At 41.3% G+C, this 17,279-nt stretch overlaps 1 protein-coding gene and 1 non-coding gene across 2 annotated transcripts in view; one reads left to right on the forward strand and one right to left on the reverse strand.

Moving 5' to 3' along the window:
* Positions 1 to 16,799, reverse strand: part of LOC102867838 (butyrophilin subfamily 2 member A2-like) — a 36,768-nt gene extending 19,969 nt beyond the window's left edge. The window contains exons 1-7 of the mRNA XM_006902342.1: positions 16,715 to 16,799; positions 13,833 to 14,180; positions 11,460 to 11,741; positions 8,600 to 8,779; positions 8,071 to 8,091; positions 7,945 to 7,971; positions 4,092 to 4,710 (exon numbers count right to left, since the gene is read on the reverse strand). Coding sequence (XP_006902404.1) covers positions 4,092 to 4,710; positions 7,945 to 7,971; positions 8,071 to 8,091; positions 8,600 to 8,779; positions 11,460 to 11,741; positions 13,833 to 14,180; positions 16,715 to 16,799 — 1,562 coding nt within the window. The remainder of the gene's footprint in view (positions 1 to 4,091; positions 4,711 to 7,944; positions 7,972 to 8,070; positions 8,092 to 8,599; positions 8,780 to 11,459; positions 11,742 to 13,832; positions 14,181 to 16,714) is intronic.
* TRNAE-UUC lies at positions 14,524 to 14,595 on the forward strand. Its single transcript has one exon. It is a non-coding gene; the product is annotated as a tRNA-Glu (tRNA).
* Positions 16,800 to 17,279: the final 480 nt, after the last annotated feature.

The following is a 17,279-nucleotide window of genomic DNA, read 5'->3' on the forward strand; positions in this document are numbered from 1 at the left end:
AATCATAAAATGTTGGCTATAAGTCAAGTTTAACAAGTTTAAATGTATAAAAAGCAGGCTTTTAGCATAATAAACTAGAGCTCTCTACATCATCCTGGTGTGCAGACTCTCATTTTCGCCGACTTCGTCCCTCACCTGCTCTTCACCAAGAAACCCCTCGAGTTTCTTGTCACGACCGTGGTCGGGTGGTCGGTGACAGAAACCGCCATCCAAGTAGATTTATGCACACCCATGTTTATTGCGGCTTTGTTCACAATAGCAAGGAGTTGGAAACAACCTAAGTACCCATCAACAAAAGAATGGATAGAGAAGCTGTGGTATATTCACACAATGGAATACTACACTGCACTGAAAAACTATGGAAAGAACCCCTTGTGTTCTCTAACATTCTTGGTGACCACAAAGGGACCCTCAGACTCACCTGGTAAGTAAAAACTTTTTGTTTTTGCTTGCTAGGGCATTCTGAATCTTGCGGATAGGAGGACCCCGAGAGCAGGTTTCTCAGACATCCAAAGGCCCAGCACTGAGATCTTTTGTCTCAAGAGACCTTTGAGAAATCAACTCTTGGCATCCCCCATTGCCTTCACGAATCCACGCACTTTATCTGGTAACTGCGTGCTTAGTAAAAAAATTCTGTTTTGGCCAGCCCTGGGGAATGCACGTGTGTGCCTGTAACCAGTCACCTGGGAGTGGGTTGACACAAGCCGTCCACTCCAATCTGGTTGAGTAGGTTAGCGTGAGCTGCCTACTGAGATCCATGTGAGTGTGTTAGCGCAAGCTGCCCACTCAGATCTGGGTGAGTGGGTGGAGATGAATCGCCTACTCCAAATCTGTATCTATTGCACAAGTTGTGCCTGTGTTGTTTTCTGTAATTTATTGCACAAGTTGTGCCTGTGTTGGTTTCTTTACTTTAAACAGGAACCTATAGGAATGAAAGCTGAACCTTTCCAGTCTTCTTTTTGTAGGATCGGAAGCAGAAGCTCTCCACTCTTCATTCTTTTTAGCACTTTGATTGATGCCGGCTTGTATCAGATCTGATTGACGTTGCACTGTATCTGATGAGTAAAACTTGTGCTATGTTTGATGAGTAAAACTTATGCTATATCTGATGAGTAAGAGTTGCGAAGACTATATAGCCCTTATCAGGCGCACCTTAGTCTCCAGTCAATGAAGCACAGACATTCTTCTGGTATTCTCTGCTTTCTGCCAAGATCCATCTGACATTAGCTATTCCTAGTACCAGGAATTACTTCCTCTCTGTCTAGTGTTTTTAGTTAAAATGAAACTGCACAAGTACAAGTAATAGCATTAGCAGCAATAACAAAAATTAAAACAACATACATCCATACCAATAACTTAGTCTGTCATCTAAATCACCAATTGATAGTCTGCCACCAATTGATAACAAATCAATTATTTTCATATATTTCTGACTAATTTTGCATTGTGTCCATTTGTAACTACAGTGACAAAATTCAGAATTTAAAATGAGGAGGACCTGAAGCGCTTGCTGCAGAAGGTCAAGAACTGCAGCCTCCTATATGGATTGAAGCTCAATATCAAGAAAACAAAGATTCTCACCACTGGGCCAATTGGCAGCATCAGTAGGGATGGTGAAGAGATTGAGATAGTTAAAAGTTTTTGAGTTTGCTTGGCTCCACAATCAACACTCTTGGTAACAGCAGCGAGGAAATCAAGAGACGAATTGCATTGGGAAAGTCAGCTGTGAGGGACCTCTCAAGAGTACTGAAGAGCAATGATGTCAGGCTGGAGACTAAGGTGCACCAGATCCAGGCTATAGTCTTCACAATTACGTGCTATGCATCAGAGAGTTGGACAGTAAATAGGGTTGATAGGAAGAGAATTGATGCCTTTGAGCTTTGGTGCTGGAGAAGAGTGTTGAATATACCATGGACTGCTAGGAGAACAAACAGGTTTGTCCTGGAGAAGGTGAAGCCAGAATGCTCCTTGGAGTCAAGAATTCTGAAGCTTCATCTGACATACTTTGGGCATGTTGCAAGGAGGGACTGGTCCGTGGAGAGGGACATCATATTTGGCAGAGTGGAGGGGTGGCAAAGGAGAGGAAGACCTTCAATGAGATGGATCGATTCTGTAACTGGAGTGATGGGAATAAGTGTGTTTGAGATGGCTAGGTTAGCAGAGGATAGAACAGCATTTAGAGCCCTTGTACATATGTTTGCTATGAGTTGCAAGTGACTCGATGGCACATAACAACAACAATTCAATTTTAAAGTTGGATCATTGAAGTAACTGAAATCCATAAATTATTACTTAAGTTATGATTACATAAGCCTGACTTAATTCCAGGATCCTCTATCCTAGTTCTCCAAATATAAGAACCCTAGAAGATAAATTAAATATATAACAGTTGAAAGATTACGTGGAAAATTGCATAAAAGACAAATCAAACAAACACAAAATTTTTGACCAGTATCAGCAGAACCCAGCCAAAGAACTCAAACCTCTCTCTTCAATACTCAATCCACGAAGTTAAATTATTGTCTCCAACTACCAATTCAAGAATCCATGCTGTCAATCTGAAGGCATGAGGTTAAAATCTACCAACTGCTCTGCAGGAGAAAGATGGGTGGTCTCCTCCGTGCAATTTATGCCTCTGAAAACCTGCTAAAGAGTCCTACTTAAAGGTGCATACCAACAACAACCATACTAAGATATTTTTATCATTCGTTCTCACTCTTACAGTGACCATTCCTAGAGTCTGCCTAATCTGTGCTATCACACAAGATTGAGTATAGGAGCAGGTAAGTGAGCCTAGCCATTGTAAGTCACATATTCAGATACCAAATTTGCAAAAACATTCAAAGAAGTAGTAAGTACACATTTCTCATAAAAATGTATTTTTAGATGCAATATCACTATTAAAGTATGTTATTTAAACTAACCTGTAAAGTTAGTATAATACTGCTATTTCTATATAAATTAATAAATTAGTCGGGAGGACATTATGTTGAATAAAATAAGTCACAAAAGGATAAATACTGTATATGACTATTATAAAAAAGCTAGAGAAAGATTGACATATCGAGAATCAGTCTAGCATGGTTATCAAGGAAGAGAAAGGGTGAAGAATAGAAAACTAACTGATAGATAACAAACATTAGAATGGTTTAAGAAGAAAATGGAACTAATGAACAATCAGCTATTGTGTGTACTGTAATTGATGTTACAGAACAAAATATGCTTTGGGGGGGGAAATCCATTTACTTTGTAAACATTCACTCAAACCATGATTTTAGAAGGGGAAAAAACAGAATGTTCTCATTTCAATCTCTGAGTCAAATTGACAGAATCCAAATAAATGAAAGCTTTTGTAATCATCCATTTTTAATTTATCATTTTAAACTCAAAATGCTGTTTTCCTCACTTAAACCTTATGATCAATATGATTCCATACTCAGCTTCTTAGCTGGAATTTTCAACCTCAAGCCACCTCCAAAAGTTGAAGACTGACAATTTAGTAAAAGTGTCGTTCCAGGGACACTGGAGTCAGGTTGGAACCAGATGTGTCTTCCTTCTTCTTCCAAGTTCCAGACCTCAGAAGTTTTAGTGTATGATTTAGAAATCTTGGGGAGGGGCAAGGGGGAAATGAATTATTACAGAGACCCTGTACTTGTCATGGTGTAGTTTTAACCGCCTCACAATCTTGGTCCTTCTCAACTCTGCCACTTCTATCTTTGACCTCCATTTGTGCTTTCCCATTCCTCCTCGGGAGGTCCTTCCTCCTTTGTTTGATGAATTCAGCTTGCTCATCTTAAACCTACAATATCATGCTGAATATGTTATCCTGATTTTAAAACAGCAAGTTTTTGCCTTCTGTGCTGAGAATCCTGTCCCAGTATTAGCTTCCCTGAGACTGGCCCCTCACTCCATGATTACCAGTAAATTAGTTACTAAAGCAACAGCTTAATAAGGAGGAGGTTTGGGACCTGACCTGGACATCCAAGGACAGCTGAAGGAGGTTGTCCTATGTGACTCTAGGGGAACAAAGCTTTTTCCACCAGGGGGCGCCGTGCTGCGATACCGGAAATGGCCCGGGAATGAATGTCTACATGGCTCGGAGGCCAAGGAATATGTCCTGGTGGCGGCGGTGGGCCCCTGCCCTGTGCAGGATCAGACCACCCTCAGGCACTGCGACCCCCTGGGCCCCTGTGAATGCTGGGCAGATGACAAGGGGGCTGTCATCAGACCCTAGCCTAAAGAAAGGTTTCAGGGGACCAACAAAGGTCAACCTGGGATAGGTGTAGATGTGCGATCTGTCCCTCATGTTGAAGAAGGAAACATCGCCAGCTTCGTAGTCCAGGAAAACGCCCACTCGACGAAGGCGCTCCTTCAGCGGGATGATGGTGTCAGGGGAGGAAAGGGCCCGGTACTGGTTTCCAAACATCTCCAGGGCCCAGAAGCCGTTCTGGGGAACCAACAGAGCCTCCCCTTTCCGTTCAACGCTGTCTCTACACACTCCCACTGCCCACACCATCACATTTTCCATTTCCACCTCCCAGTAATGCTTCCCTGAGTCGAAGCCTTCCCTGCCCAGGACACAAGGCCGGCAGTCAAACCTCTCGGGGCGGTCAGGGACACTCTGCCGGGAGGGGCCCCGTATCACGCTTCTCCGGTCCTGGGACAGGAAGAGCTCTGGGTGCGCGGTATCCGGGTCCAGAACCACATCAGCTGCAGAGGAAGTCTCAGATTTAGTGTGGGGATCGAGGTTCCTGGAGACTGCATGATTCCAGGGCTACACAGGATCCCAGATAGTTCCTAGAATCCATAATGTGGCTGCCTTTTCTACCTCGAAAGGCCTCTGATTCGAGGCATCTCACAGGGTCTGAATTTCTCAGGCTGCACTTCTATCCCTGGAATGACAGGAACCCAGACATCTAGAAATGTCAGCAAATGAGCTGAAATGAATGGTTTCTACTTTCTCAGGTTTGTCCCCTTTTCTCTGCCACATACTATCCTAATAACTTTATAGGAGGGAGGCTATATGCATTTCCTGAAACAATTAAGCCTCATTTCTCGCTCTGCAGAAGCTACATACACTACATCACCACTCAGCACAATGGAGATGAATTTATCAAGACAGAGTCCTGAGCGGTTGAGGGACAAGTTAAGTTCCTTTGCTGCTACTTTATGCTCCAGCATTGCTTAGCCAAACGACACATTATTTCCGTGATTGACAAGGGCACCCTTCAAAGGGTAAAGAAGGCAGATAGATGTTCTCAAAAAATCAACTAGTTACCTGATGTGTATGTGGTAAAATCACTATTTGTGTGTGCATAGGGTGGGTGGGTGGATATGTACATCTGAGTTTGCTTCAGCAATAAGAGTCTGTGGCTCCTTTGAGTTTGTTGTTGTTGTTATGTGCCGTCGAGTCGCTTGCGACTCATAGCGACACTATGTACAACATCCCTAAATTCGGCTCTATCCTGTGCCAATCGCACCGTCTCTGATACACCCATCCCTATTGTCCCAATCACTGAATCAATCCACCTCATAGGGGGCCTTCCCCTTCTGCGCTGTCCCTCTACCCTACCAAGCATGATGTCCTTCTCCAAGGACCGATCCTTCCTTGCAACATGTCCAAAGTATGTTAGACGGAGCCTTAGAATCCTTGCCTCCAAGGAGCAGCCTGGTTTGACCCTTTCCAGGATGAATCTGTTTGTTTTCCTAGCAGTCATGGTACCCTCAATACTCTTCTCCAGCACTAAAGCTCAAAGGCATCAATTCTCCTTCTATCCTCTTTAGACATTGTCTAACTCTTTGATGCATAACAAGTGATTGCAAAGACCATGGCCTGTAACAAATGCACCATAGTCTCCAAAGAGGCACCATTGCTCTTCAGTACTTTGGAGAGGTCCCTAACAGCAGATATTCCCATGGCAATACATCTTCTAATTTCCTGGCTGCTGGTGCCGAGAGTGTTGACTGTGGAGACAAACTGAAGCTGTGAACAATCTCAATCTCTTCACCATCCAGCCTGATGCTGCCAAGTGGCCCCATGGTGAGAATCTTTGTCTTCTTGACATTGAGCCTCAAACCATATTGGAGGCTGCAGTCCTTGACCTTCTGCAGTAAGTCCTTCAGATCCTCCTCAGTTTTAGCAAGCAGGGTTGTGTCATCTGCATATTGCAGATTGCTGATTGATCTTCCACCAAACTTGACCCCACATTTCTCCTCATAAAGCCCAGCCTCCCGGATAATCTGTTCTGCATACAGGTTGAAAAGGTATGGAGAGAGGACACATCCCTGGCAAACGCCCTTCCCAATTTTGAACCATGCAGTGTTTCCTTGCTCTGTTCTGACGACTGCCTCTTGGTCCAAGTATAGGTTTCTCATTAGCATGATCAATTCTGAGATTCCCATTCTTCTCAGAATCAGCCGCAGTTTGTTATGATCCACACAGTCAAATGCCTTTGCATAGTCAATGAAACACAGATATACATTCCTCTGGTATTCTAAGATCCATCTAACTAACATTAGCTACAATATCCCTAGTACCATGACCCCTTCTAAACCCAGCCTGGACTTCTGGCAGTTCTCTCCTGATGTGTTGTTCCAGTTGTTTTTTTATAATCTTCAGTAGAATTTTGCTTACATGTGAAACTAATGATATTGTTCTATAGTTTCCACACTCTCTTGGGTCACCCTTCTTTGGGATGGGAACAAATATAGATCTCTTCCAGTCAGTTGGTCAGGTGGTTGTTCTCCAGATTTCTTGGCACAACTTGGTGAGCATATCCAGGGCAACATCTGTTAACTGAAATATGTCAATTGGTAGACCATGTATTCCTGGGGGCTTATTTTTTGTATTTTCTTCAAAGCAGCTTAAACTTCTTCCTTCATCACCATAGGCTCTTGCTCATATGTTGTTTCATTTAATTCTTCTATGTCTGCCAATTCTTTTCGCAACAGTGACTCAGTATATTCTTTCTGTCTTCTTTTAATACTTCCTGGATCATTTAATATTCTCCCTAAAGCATCCTTGATTATAGCAACTGGAGGTTTGAATTTTTTCTTCAGTTTAGGAAATGCTTTTTAGATAGCTGATGTTCTTTAGATCTTTTCCATCTACATGATTTATAACCTAGTAATCTTATTAAAAATTTTTCTTCCCTACAAAGGGGGGGGATCCAAAACAAAAACACATTTTAAAGAAATAAAAATAATTCCTTTCTTCCTCCCTCTGAGTTTGTAGCTCTGATCACTACAATTTTGAATCTCATCTAGATGTAAGGAGTAAGACCTAAATTTTATGGTATCTGATAAAGTCTGATTTCTTTTGTGCTTATGGGAAGCATGTGGGAAATCATAGATTGTGAAGAGTATACTATAAATACACAAAAGAAGGAAGCTGAGGACCTTCTGGATTCTTGCCTAACCCTGCTGCCTTCCCTCTGTCAATATAGAGAATCACTGTTCCCTTGGGAACTAGATGGCATTTCCAGCCAGCTTTTTTGAATACTCTAGAGACAGTCTTAGAAAAGTTACATCTGTCTCCCAAGTTGCTCTTTAACTATACACAGACCACACCATCTTCCAGGTTCTAAATAGTAAACAAATATTAATCTCCTTTCAAATTATTCCCAGAGGCCAAGGGCAACAATTCTTAGAGAGGTTTACTATATATGGTAGACCTCTGATAATTATGGATTAAATTATTCTTAAAAAAAAAAGAAAGAAAGGATCATGTGAAGTAAGCTAAAGGGAAGATTAAGAGCTCCTGAAATTTCCTGACAAAAACACTGGGACACAGTGTTGGAGAAGACACTGTAGTGAACCACCCTCAGCCCCCTACTGCCTCCCAGCCAGCCTTGGGCCCCCTTGTTCATCTCTTCTAATGTGTCTTGTTGGCTGGTTAGAGTAGGGAGAAACCTCAGGATCTGAGGGAATGTGAGAGGTGCTCACCAGCATGTAAGAGGGTTCTTCTCCACCCTGCAACAAGACAGACATAGAAATGAGTACCCTAAGATAATACCTAACCAGGCAGAAGACTGGCTGTGCAGAAAAGAGCTCAGGAAATGCTAAACTTACGTAATTCTTCTTGAAGTTCTTCTGAAAAAGAAACAAACACATATTAATGCCCTCAATGGAAGAACCAAGAGAATTGGAGTTTGTCTTAAATAATGGAAGAATGGCCCATTGTATGAACAGCTCCATCCTCCGTAACTAAGAAATTGTCAAACAACTAGAAAAAACTATATGATCTGGTGGCTGGATACCAGCTATACATTTTTTAGTCTTGTTTTATTCGATGATATACAGTTATATACTGTGTATATATATACACAGTTATATACTGTGTATATATATATACAGTTATATACTGTATATATATATATATATACACACAGCCAAGTAAATTAATGAATGCAATGTTTGCATAATGGAAGCCCTAAGAGAAAAATCACAAGGACGTGAGCATTTGAAACATCTCGGGGGGTCTCTTCCTTTCCTCTCTCTGTTCTCAGGTCTTTGGTTTTAACACTCGTTGCCCTCTTCCTCTTTTGCCTTTCAAGTAAGTATCTCTTTCTTTCTGACACATTATTTACCAATTCCTTACCTATAATTTCTTTTTCTTCCTGTTCATCCTCTTTTTCCACTGACAGAATCTCTTTCTTGTGAAGTTTCTTGATTAGACTGATAAGACAGATGCCTCCAGTGATGAGAACAAGAAGAATCAGCGTGGGCAAGGTGGCAGCCAGGATCACCAGCCAGTTAGAGGCACTGGGAATTATGGGTGCTGAAAGGGAGCCATCGAGAAGTCTCATTCGAGAAGAAATAGGAGGCACAGGGTGAGAGGCCTCTTTGGACCCACATCTGAAGAACTCTCTCAAGTCCCTTCCCCACTAACTTCTTTCTCAGAAATTCCTGATAAAGACTCTTGCTCTGCAAAGGCTGACCCTTACAAAAGGTGCTGGTGAGGATCAAAGAAGTAGGAAAGCAGAAGCACTTAGAATCACCACAGGAAAGACAATAGGGAGTAAAAGTCAACCAGCCATGCTGAATCCCTATGGCCACCATCCTGGTTCAAATCTGGTTCAAACCATCACTTCCTGCCTGGAATGCTCCTCTCTTCACATCTGTCTTTACACTCTACAGTCTATCCTCAGCACAGCAGTCTGAGACTATGTTATTTCTTTGCACAAAACCTCTAACAAATTCCTGTTTCAATCAGAGTAAAAGTCAAAGTCTATTTGTGGGCTGTGGTGGTGGTTGCTGGTTGCCCTTGGGTTGGCTCCAATATATGACCAGTATGTACAATAGAATGAGATGTTTGCTTGGCCCTACACCATCTTCATGGTTGTCAGCATGTTCACGCTCATTGTTTGCAGCCATTGCTTATTTTGAATGTTTCCCAAGTTAGAGGAGTCATCTTCTAGCATTACATTAGATAATGTTCTTTGTAATCTATATGTTTTTAATTGGCAAATTTTCAGGCATAGATCACCAAGCCTTTCTTCCCACTTTTCCTTAGGCTGGAATCTCTGCTGAAACTTGTCCACAATGTGTGTTGAATACCTGTGGCACAGTCTTTAACATCATAGTAACATGTACGTCATCACTGTTCTACAAACTGGTCTACACAGCCCATGTTCTCTGTAATGTCTCTGAATTCATCCCCTCCTCTTGATTTTCCACTTAACACTAGGCAAGTCACACCAGCCTCCTGAGGTTCCTTGACAATGCCAGACACATTCCTTCCCCAGGCCCCACATATGCTATTCCCTCTACCTGAGCAGTTATTCCTCAAATACTTGTTTGTCTCTCCACTTAAATCTAGTGTTTGCTTATCTCTCTATGACATTATTTATAATTACAATGACCCTCACACTCCCTACCCTTTCATTTCTTTCTTTTTTTTTTTTTAAATTCTCCAATATATGGACTATTTCCCCCATAAAGCTAAATTTATGTTTCTCTCATCTTTCTTCCTGGTCTTATTCATGGCCGCCTTTTGGAAATTAGAGGAGCACTGGTGGTCTAGTCTATAGGGAATTGTACTGCTAACTCAAAAGTCGCAACTCTATGGTGGTTTAAATCCACTAGCAGGTAGACCACACCAGGAGAAAGATGGGTCATTTCTTCCTGTGCAATTCACCATTGCCAAAATTTCACTGGCAAGTCAGCTATGAGTTGGTTTCAACTCAGCTTTGAGAATTTGAGAGCTATTTATCACCATGAGGAAATTCTGGTGGCCTAACACAGACTGCTAATCCAAAATGTTGCCTCTTAAAAAAAAAAAAAATGTTGCCTCTTCAGCAGTTCAAATCCATCAGCGTCCGTAGCCCAATGAAGAGTCAACTAGGATTCAATGCCAACTCTATAGGAATAAGTGAGTGAGCAATTTATTATATAGCATACAATTATATAATATATATTATTGTTATACATACTATACTATACTATAATATATAATTATATTTTATGCAGAAATGGGAGCTCTGGTGGCCTAATGGTAAGAATCTGTTTTGCAATCCTGAAGGCACACAGTTCAAATCCTCCAGCTGCTCCATGGGACAAGGAGAGGCAATCTCCTATGTGATTAACTGCTTCTGAAAATCCATTGGCAGGTTAGTAAGTACTGGATGGTGCATAACAACAACAATATAGAATTATTATATTATGCATCATTTATAATTATATGTAAAGGAGGGCTGGTAGCCTAGTGACAAGAAGCTGCACTGTAATCCTGAATGGTTTGAATGTTCCAGCTGCTCCGCAGGAAAAAGCTGGGCAATCTCCTTCCATGCGGTTAACTGCCTCTGAAAACCTGCTAGAGAATCAGCTATGGGTCAGTTCTGACTCAATGGTGCACAACAACCACAATCATTATATATAATATAATAATATCTAACTCAATACATATTATTATATAATATATAATGATATAATAACTATCTTTCTAAATTCTTTCTCTTACTCCTCTATGTCCCATCTAGAATGTGAGCTCTCTAAATGCGGCAAATGTCATATATTTTGTTCATTGATTTGTCTTTGGTTTCTAGAATATTTCCTCGAACATGGGACACACGTGCTAAGCATTTGTTTCTTGGATTATAAATATATGTCAATAGGGAACTTCTCTAGCTAAGTCCCTTGGGAAAAATTGTGAGCAGGAAGGGAATACTTCAGCAGGCAGTATCCTACATCAAAGGATCCACCTACCCACTCTTCACTTTTTATAACTATTCACAGTGCTTGGAAACTGCTGCAAGATAAAAAGCTGCATCACCATAACAAATTAAACATTGTTAGATTTACTCTGAGGAGTTTTGAGAATGTTTCCCCCTGAGACAAGGCAAGAGCCTTCAACTCTGATGCATTCCCAACCCCACTCCTTCATCACCAATCAGAGCTTTCATCTATCTGCTGTAGTTTCTAGCCCCACATGATGAGTGTTCAGAGACCAGAGAACTGACCTGGAATGAATATCATAGTTTCCTTCTCCTGGGTGAGCAGGGTGTTGGTAGCAGAGCAGGACACATTCCTCACAGAGCTGTTTCTGATGATCACAGACGTGGTGACTGTGAAGAGGCCATCATCTTCAACAGTATAAGACTCCTCCAGGGTGGGCATGACTTCACCAACGGGGTCCTTCCACACCACATAGGGCTGTGGGAACCACCCAGAAGACGTGCATTCTAGCAGGATGCCACCATCTTCATAGCCTTTCATTTCAATGAGGGGCATAGAGCCCAGGCCTGGAGAAAGAAACAAGGACTCAGTTTAAAACCGCAGTGGAGTCTTAGTCAATATGTCCTAGAGGGCCAGCTGAAAGCCAAGGGAAAGAGGAAAAGAGCAATTGGACAGCATCCATAGAAATGGAATATGCTTTTTGTGCATAACCCTGCAGTAATCCTTCTGTGAGGAAGGAAAGAAGGAAGGAAGGAAGGAAGGGAGAGAGGGAGGGAGGGAGGAAGGAAGGAAGAAATACAGAGAGGAGAAAGGAAGCAAGGAGACTGCTAAGTCAGAGAATCCCCAAAGTCTATTATGTAAAACAAACAAACAAACAAACAACACAAAAATCATGAGATCTTCAAAGGGGAAAAAAAGATGTCTGTGTGGTACAAATGGTTTGAACTTGATTACCAATGCAAAAGTTGGTGGTGGTTCAAATTCACCCAGTAGCTCCATAAATGAAAGCTTTCAAGGACAATTTCTCAGCAAACTTTTCTCCTTGAAGCTTTAGAATAATATAGTAATAACAGAAACTTTTCTGGTTTGCAATATCATAAGAAACTCTGTGGCATGAAGAAGCGGTTCCTTCTCTGAGTTCAGGACTTCATATCACCAAAGCACTCCATTACCCGTAAAAAAACTATATTGCTTCTTAGGAACATGAACAGAGCTACTCAGCAAAGATAACTCCTGGTGTAGTTTAGACAAGTTTATCTTTGGGGGACTCCAACAAGTTAATTGTTTTCTTATAGTCCCTCAACAATATCTACCTATTGTAAAGATACAGATACTTTAAAGTCTTTAAGACAATAATATCAGTATCACTTCCTCAATTCCTGGCAATAAAACTCCATCATCAATAGTGGTAAGAATTCATTCTTCCTAACTACAATCTTTCTTTAAAAGAACCTTCAATAAAAGATAATACTGGATGTTGTTGTTTGCTGTCAAGTAGGAACCAACCCATAGCTGAGGATATAGCTCATCCTTCCTCTTGGAGCAGCTAGTTGTTTTGAACCAACTGCCTAATGCATTTGGAAGGGAGTAAGTGCTGTTTTTAAATCTGCCCTGATAAATTACACCATAGACAGGAAATTAAAGCAGTGGCATAAAGTTAACTTTTTCTGTCCAATTTTACTTTTACTCAATAGGAAAACAAAACAAAAACCCTTCGTTGTACATTTAAAGGTTCATTTTAAAAACTTAAAGTAGAATAAAACTCAAAATTGACAAACTTAAGGGAGAGGAAGAGTGCATCTGCAAAGCATTAAATGGAATTCAAGTTGGGTCATCATGGGATAGACACAAAATCATCCAGTTCACTAAATAAACAACAGCAAACAATACACAAGCAAACAAAACAAAAATATTCCACAACTGCCCAGTTTAGAACGAGCCAAGTTAAGGTCATGTTTACTGCAAAACAGAGGATCACTGTCACACACAGCTCAACACTGGCCAACTGTGCAGCCTTCTGTGAGGAGTCAAGAGTCTATTCAAAATTCATCTGAGTACATAGTAGGATTACACTTCATTATTCAGTACAGTCAAACTTAACCATGATTCTGGATTTAGCCCATAAAATTTGAGCATAAATAGTGTGTTCTTAGTTGGGAACTTTAATAGTGCCTGGGCTATTAAACTGCTTTCTTTGTACGAGGTTCTTATGTGTGCAGAGCAGATTTGCTCCAGAGTTTTCAAGGCAATGACTTCTTGGTAAGTAGATTGCGAGAACTGAGTGGCTATGAACCATCAACCTTTCATGTGGTAGTTGGGCCTTAGCCATTTGCACCACCCAGCTACTCTTTAGTAAGAAGAGGCAAAGTTATGTGATTGAAAAAAAGGAAGAAGGCAGTGTTTTATTTGCGGACATAATTACACTGATCTGTAGGAAATAAACATTCCCCGTGAGGGTGATCACGGCGCTCCTCGTATGTGCTTCTGAAGAAGTGACGCTCACAGTTTAGAAAGCCATTTGGGCAGAAATAAACCATCTTTTTAAAAGGGGATTTGAAACAAACAAATCTGCTAGGCTGTAACAGGTTTGGAAGATAAACCTTTCTCCCCAACAGCTATACTGTGAAAAAGCTATGAAGCAAAATGAAGTGACGTACCTGCCACCATCAGGCGCATGGTGGCCTGATCGTACGACCTGCCTTCCTGGAAGTAGCAGTGGTAGATGCCGTTTTCATGGGCTGTGACGTTGTGAATTATCAGTGCCACTCTCCCCTTCCCGATATCATCACTCACGAAGGTCGTTCTTCCTTTGTACGCCTCCATCTGCTCTTCCGTTTTCTCTCTCCCGCCCTTATACAGGAACACGGCCTGGGAGAACTGAGACCGGAACCAGCGCACCTCCATGTCCTCAGCGTTTTTCTCTGGTGACAGGTGGCAGTGTAATGTGGTGTTTTCTCCCACCATAACCAGAATTGGATCAGTCGGTCCCACAACAGTAAACTGGGCTATTCAACAAAGATAGAAATTAGGAAGGGGAACCGGCCATTAAATATCGAAGACAGCAAAAGAAACATTTCAAGGGACAGAGGAATTCTTGCTAAGAATTGCAGAGACTTAATAAGTTAAGGACTCTTAAGGGCCATGCTGTGACTGGTTGGCACCACTCTAGGAAAGTGTATGATACAGAGGCTGTGAGTGCTTTGTGAATGAGACATAGAAGAGCACTCACTGAACATCCCTTTAAACATTGTTTTTCAATTATCCAGCCGAGTACCATGCCCAGAATGCATTACAAATTTGAGCTTTTGTAATATCAAAGTCACTCGCCAGCCTCAGCAAGCATGTGCTTCCCACATGGTCTAGCGGTTAGGATTCCTGGTTTTCACCCAGGCGGCCCGGGTTCGACTCCCGGTGTGGGAATACAAGATATTTTAGGGGCTGCTATTCTTCATTGGTCCATAGAACATACACCACCCCGCGAAAAAGTGCTAGGGTTTTCTGTTTAAAATGTACAGCCTTCCAAGGCAACGGAGGGAAGGACAAAGGCACCTAGGTGTGAATGCTTTATCTGTTTTGGTGACTGAAAGGTCAACACTAGAAATTCACTGTTACATGGAAGAAAGATGACCAGTCTTCTTTCACCTTAGGAAATTCGGTGGAGGATAGCTAAGGGATTTATCAGTGGTTTTGGTTTTTGTTTTCTTTTGGCATAAGTGATTACAAAAAAATTTTTTTAAGATATTTTAAGAAAAATTTTACATATCCCATCAGTTATTTTCATATTAATTAAATGTTTAAATAATATTTTTAACATAGTCTTTCTTTTGTAAAATAAAATATGCTATTTAATTGTTTTTATTCATAGTTAGGGGCATACCAGTTGATCATTTGCTAGGATGTCTGTTCTACTCATGGCGACCCCATGTGTGTCCGAATAGAAGAATTGCATTGCTTAAGATTTTCAATTACTAGGGGACCTCTGGTGGCCTAGTGGCAAGGAGCTGCAACTACAATCCCCAGAAGTGCACGGTTCGAATCCACCAGATGCTCTGCCAGGGAAGGAGGAACAATCTCCTCCTGTACCAGTGAAATAGAAAAAAATTACTGGTATTTTGGAACCAAATCTTCAGCCTTTCTTCCTGGACACCTCTGAGTAGACTCCAGTCTCCAACTTTGTTAGCAACCAACTAAGTTAACTATTTACACCAACCTGGGACTCATTTTAATGTAGCAAGTATTGTTAGGTCCCATAAACTCGACTCTGACTGGCAGATCCTATATGTGACAGAATGAATCTCTGCCTGATCCTGTACCCTCCTTGTAATCTTCGTTGTGCTCAAATCCACTGTGCAGTCACCGTGTCAATCTATTTTGCTGAATGTATCTTGCATCAACTCATCCTTTCCTTCGCTGACCACCTTTCCAAATATGATGTCCTCCAGGGAGTGGCCCTTCCTAGAGACATGCCCAAAGTTTAAAACAAAGTCTCACTCCTCCCACTGCGAAGGTGCACCCTGACTACGCTTCTTCCAAAACAGAGTTGTTTGTTCTTTTGGCAGCCCACGGTGTATTCAATATACTTTACCAATATAATACAATTTCAAAGGCATCAATTAAAAACACTTATGTGGCTTGTATTTTTAGCTTTCACTAGTCAGTTATCTCATGGCTTTTTGAACGTTCTTTTAAAGCTACTTCACTTTTATCTACATTACTACCTGTTCTCAGAATGAGAAACATTTTTATGGGGAAAAAAAAATTCAAACCAGTCTTCAATGATTGCTTTTCAGAGAGCCATTACAGTGGCAGGCCACGCTTCTTCCCCAAGCACTACACTCAGCATATCTGCATCAAGTTGCCACAAATTTCAACAATATCTGTAAACACTCTATATTAGTATTATTTTAAGTTGTTGGGATTTCCCCCCCCCTTATGATTTTGGGTGTCACAGTACTTTCAAAAATTTCTCCCATATAAATGAATGTTATTTGCTTCACTTAAATATAAATTTGTTTTCAACTTAAATTAAAAGAAAAAAGATATATAGAGAAGATACGTGAAGGAAATAGCAATATACACTAAGGACTCGCTTTGACATTGTAAGAAGTTGATTTTGCATCAATTATTGGTAATTATTGCCTATGAATGATTGAGAGGGGAAAACGCAATGAGATTTGTAAACTTTCACCCAAAATAAACTAAACCAAACAGAGAAAAAAAAGTTTCAGAAAAAAATGTTCTATTTCACGTGTAGGAAGGACCACTGTTTCTTTTTATTATCGTTCTTTTATTATTTGTGTGTGTACCGTCAAATTGGATGTGACTGATACAGGAGGAGATTGTCCCTCCTTCTCCAGCAGAGCATCTGATGGATTCAAAGGGACCTCTGTTTCTGTTGGATAGCTCTCGAGTGAACTTGGTCAGCAAGTCAAAGAAAGAATGAATGAACACAGTTGCGTACTCCTACTCTGTTATTCTTCTCTAAAGACTGATTTTCTTCTTTTAGAAAAGTCTAAGAACAAATGGCATAACCCCCTACCTGAAACCAGTGTGAATAAGCTGAGGAAGGGGAAGAAAAGAAGGGAATCTGGCAGGAAGTAGTTCGGTAAAGCAGCTGACTCCATAGGCACCAAAGACTGAGTCACCCAGGAGATACAGGATCCGAAGGCCTAAGGGTACAGAGGAGCAGAAATCAACTCAGAGAATGTGACACCACAGTACTAATCTAGGTCAAATGTTTCTATAACACACCGTTGTCCCATCTTCTGTCTTGGACACTTCCTTTTCTGGTTCAGGTATCTAATTGATCAGAGCATCTAACTGATTCGTTAAAAATTACATTAAATACAAAAACAATACATTTTTTCCCCCCAAATGCCTCCTGACTGATCAAGAAGGCAGTTTTCTGCCCTCCCTGGCGCGCTGCTCTGGCCAGAGTTGAGTTTCTTCAGCTGTCACTTGATATTCTTCCACCTTCACCCATTCTTCTCCCCATGAAGCAGGCTAAAGCCTAGAGTGGCAATGCCTCCCCACCAGCCCGCTCCCCCCTCCTCCAAGGACCCGATCTTTCCTGTATATCAGACTCAGGTCCCCCCACCTATCTA

The sequence above is a fragment of the Elephantulus edwardii genome, unplaced genomic scaffold, assembly GCF_000299155.1.
Source record: "Elephantulus edwardii isolate Elephantulus edwardi_28Jun2011 unplaced genomic scaffold, EleEdw1.0 scaffold00391, whole genome shotgun sequence".
NCBI classification, from domain to species: Eukaryota; Metazoa; Chordata; class Mammalia; order Macroscelidea; family Macroscelididae; genus Elephantulus; species Elephantulus edwardii.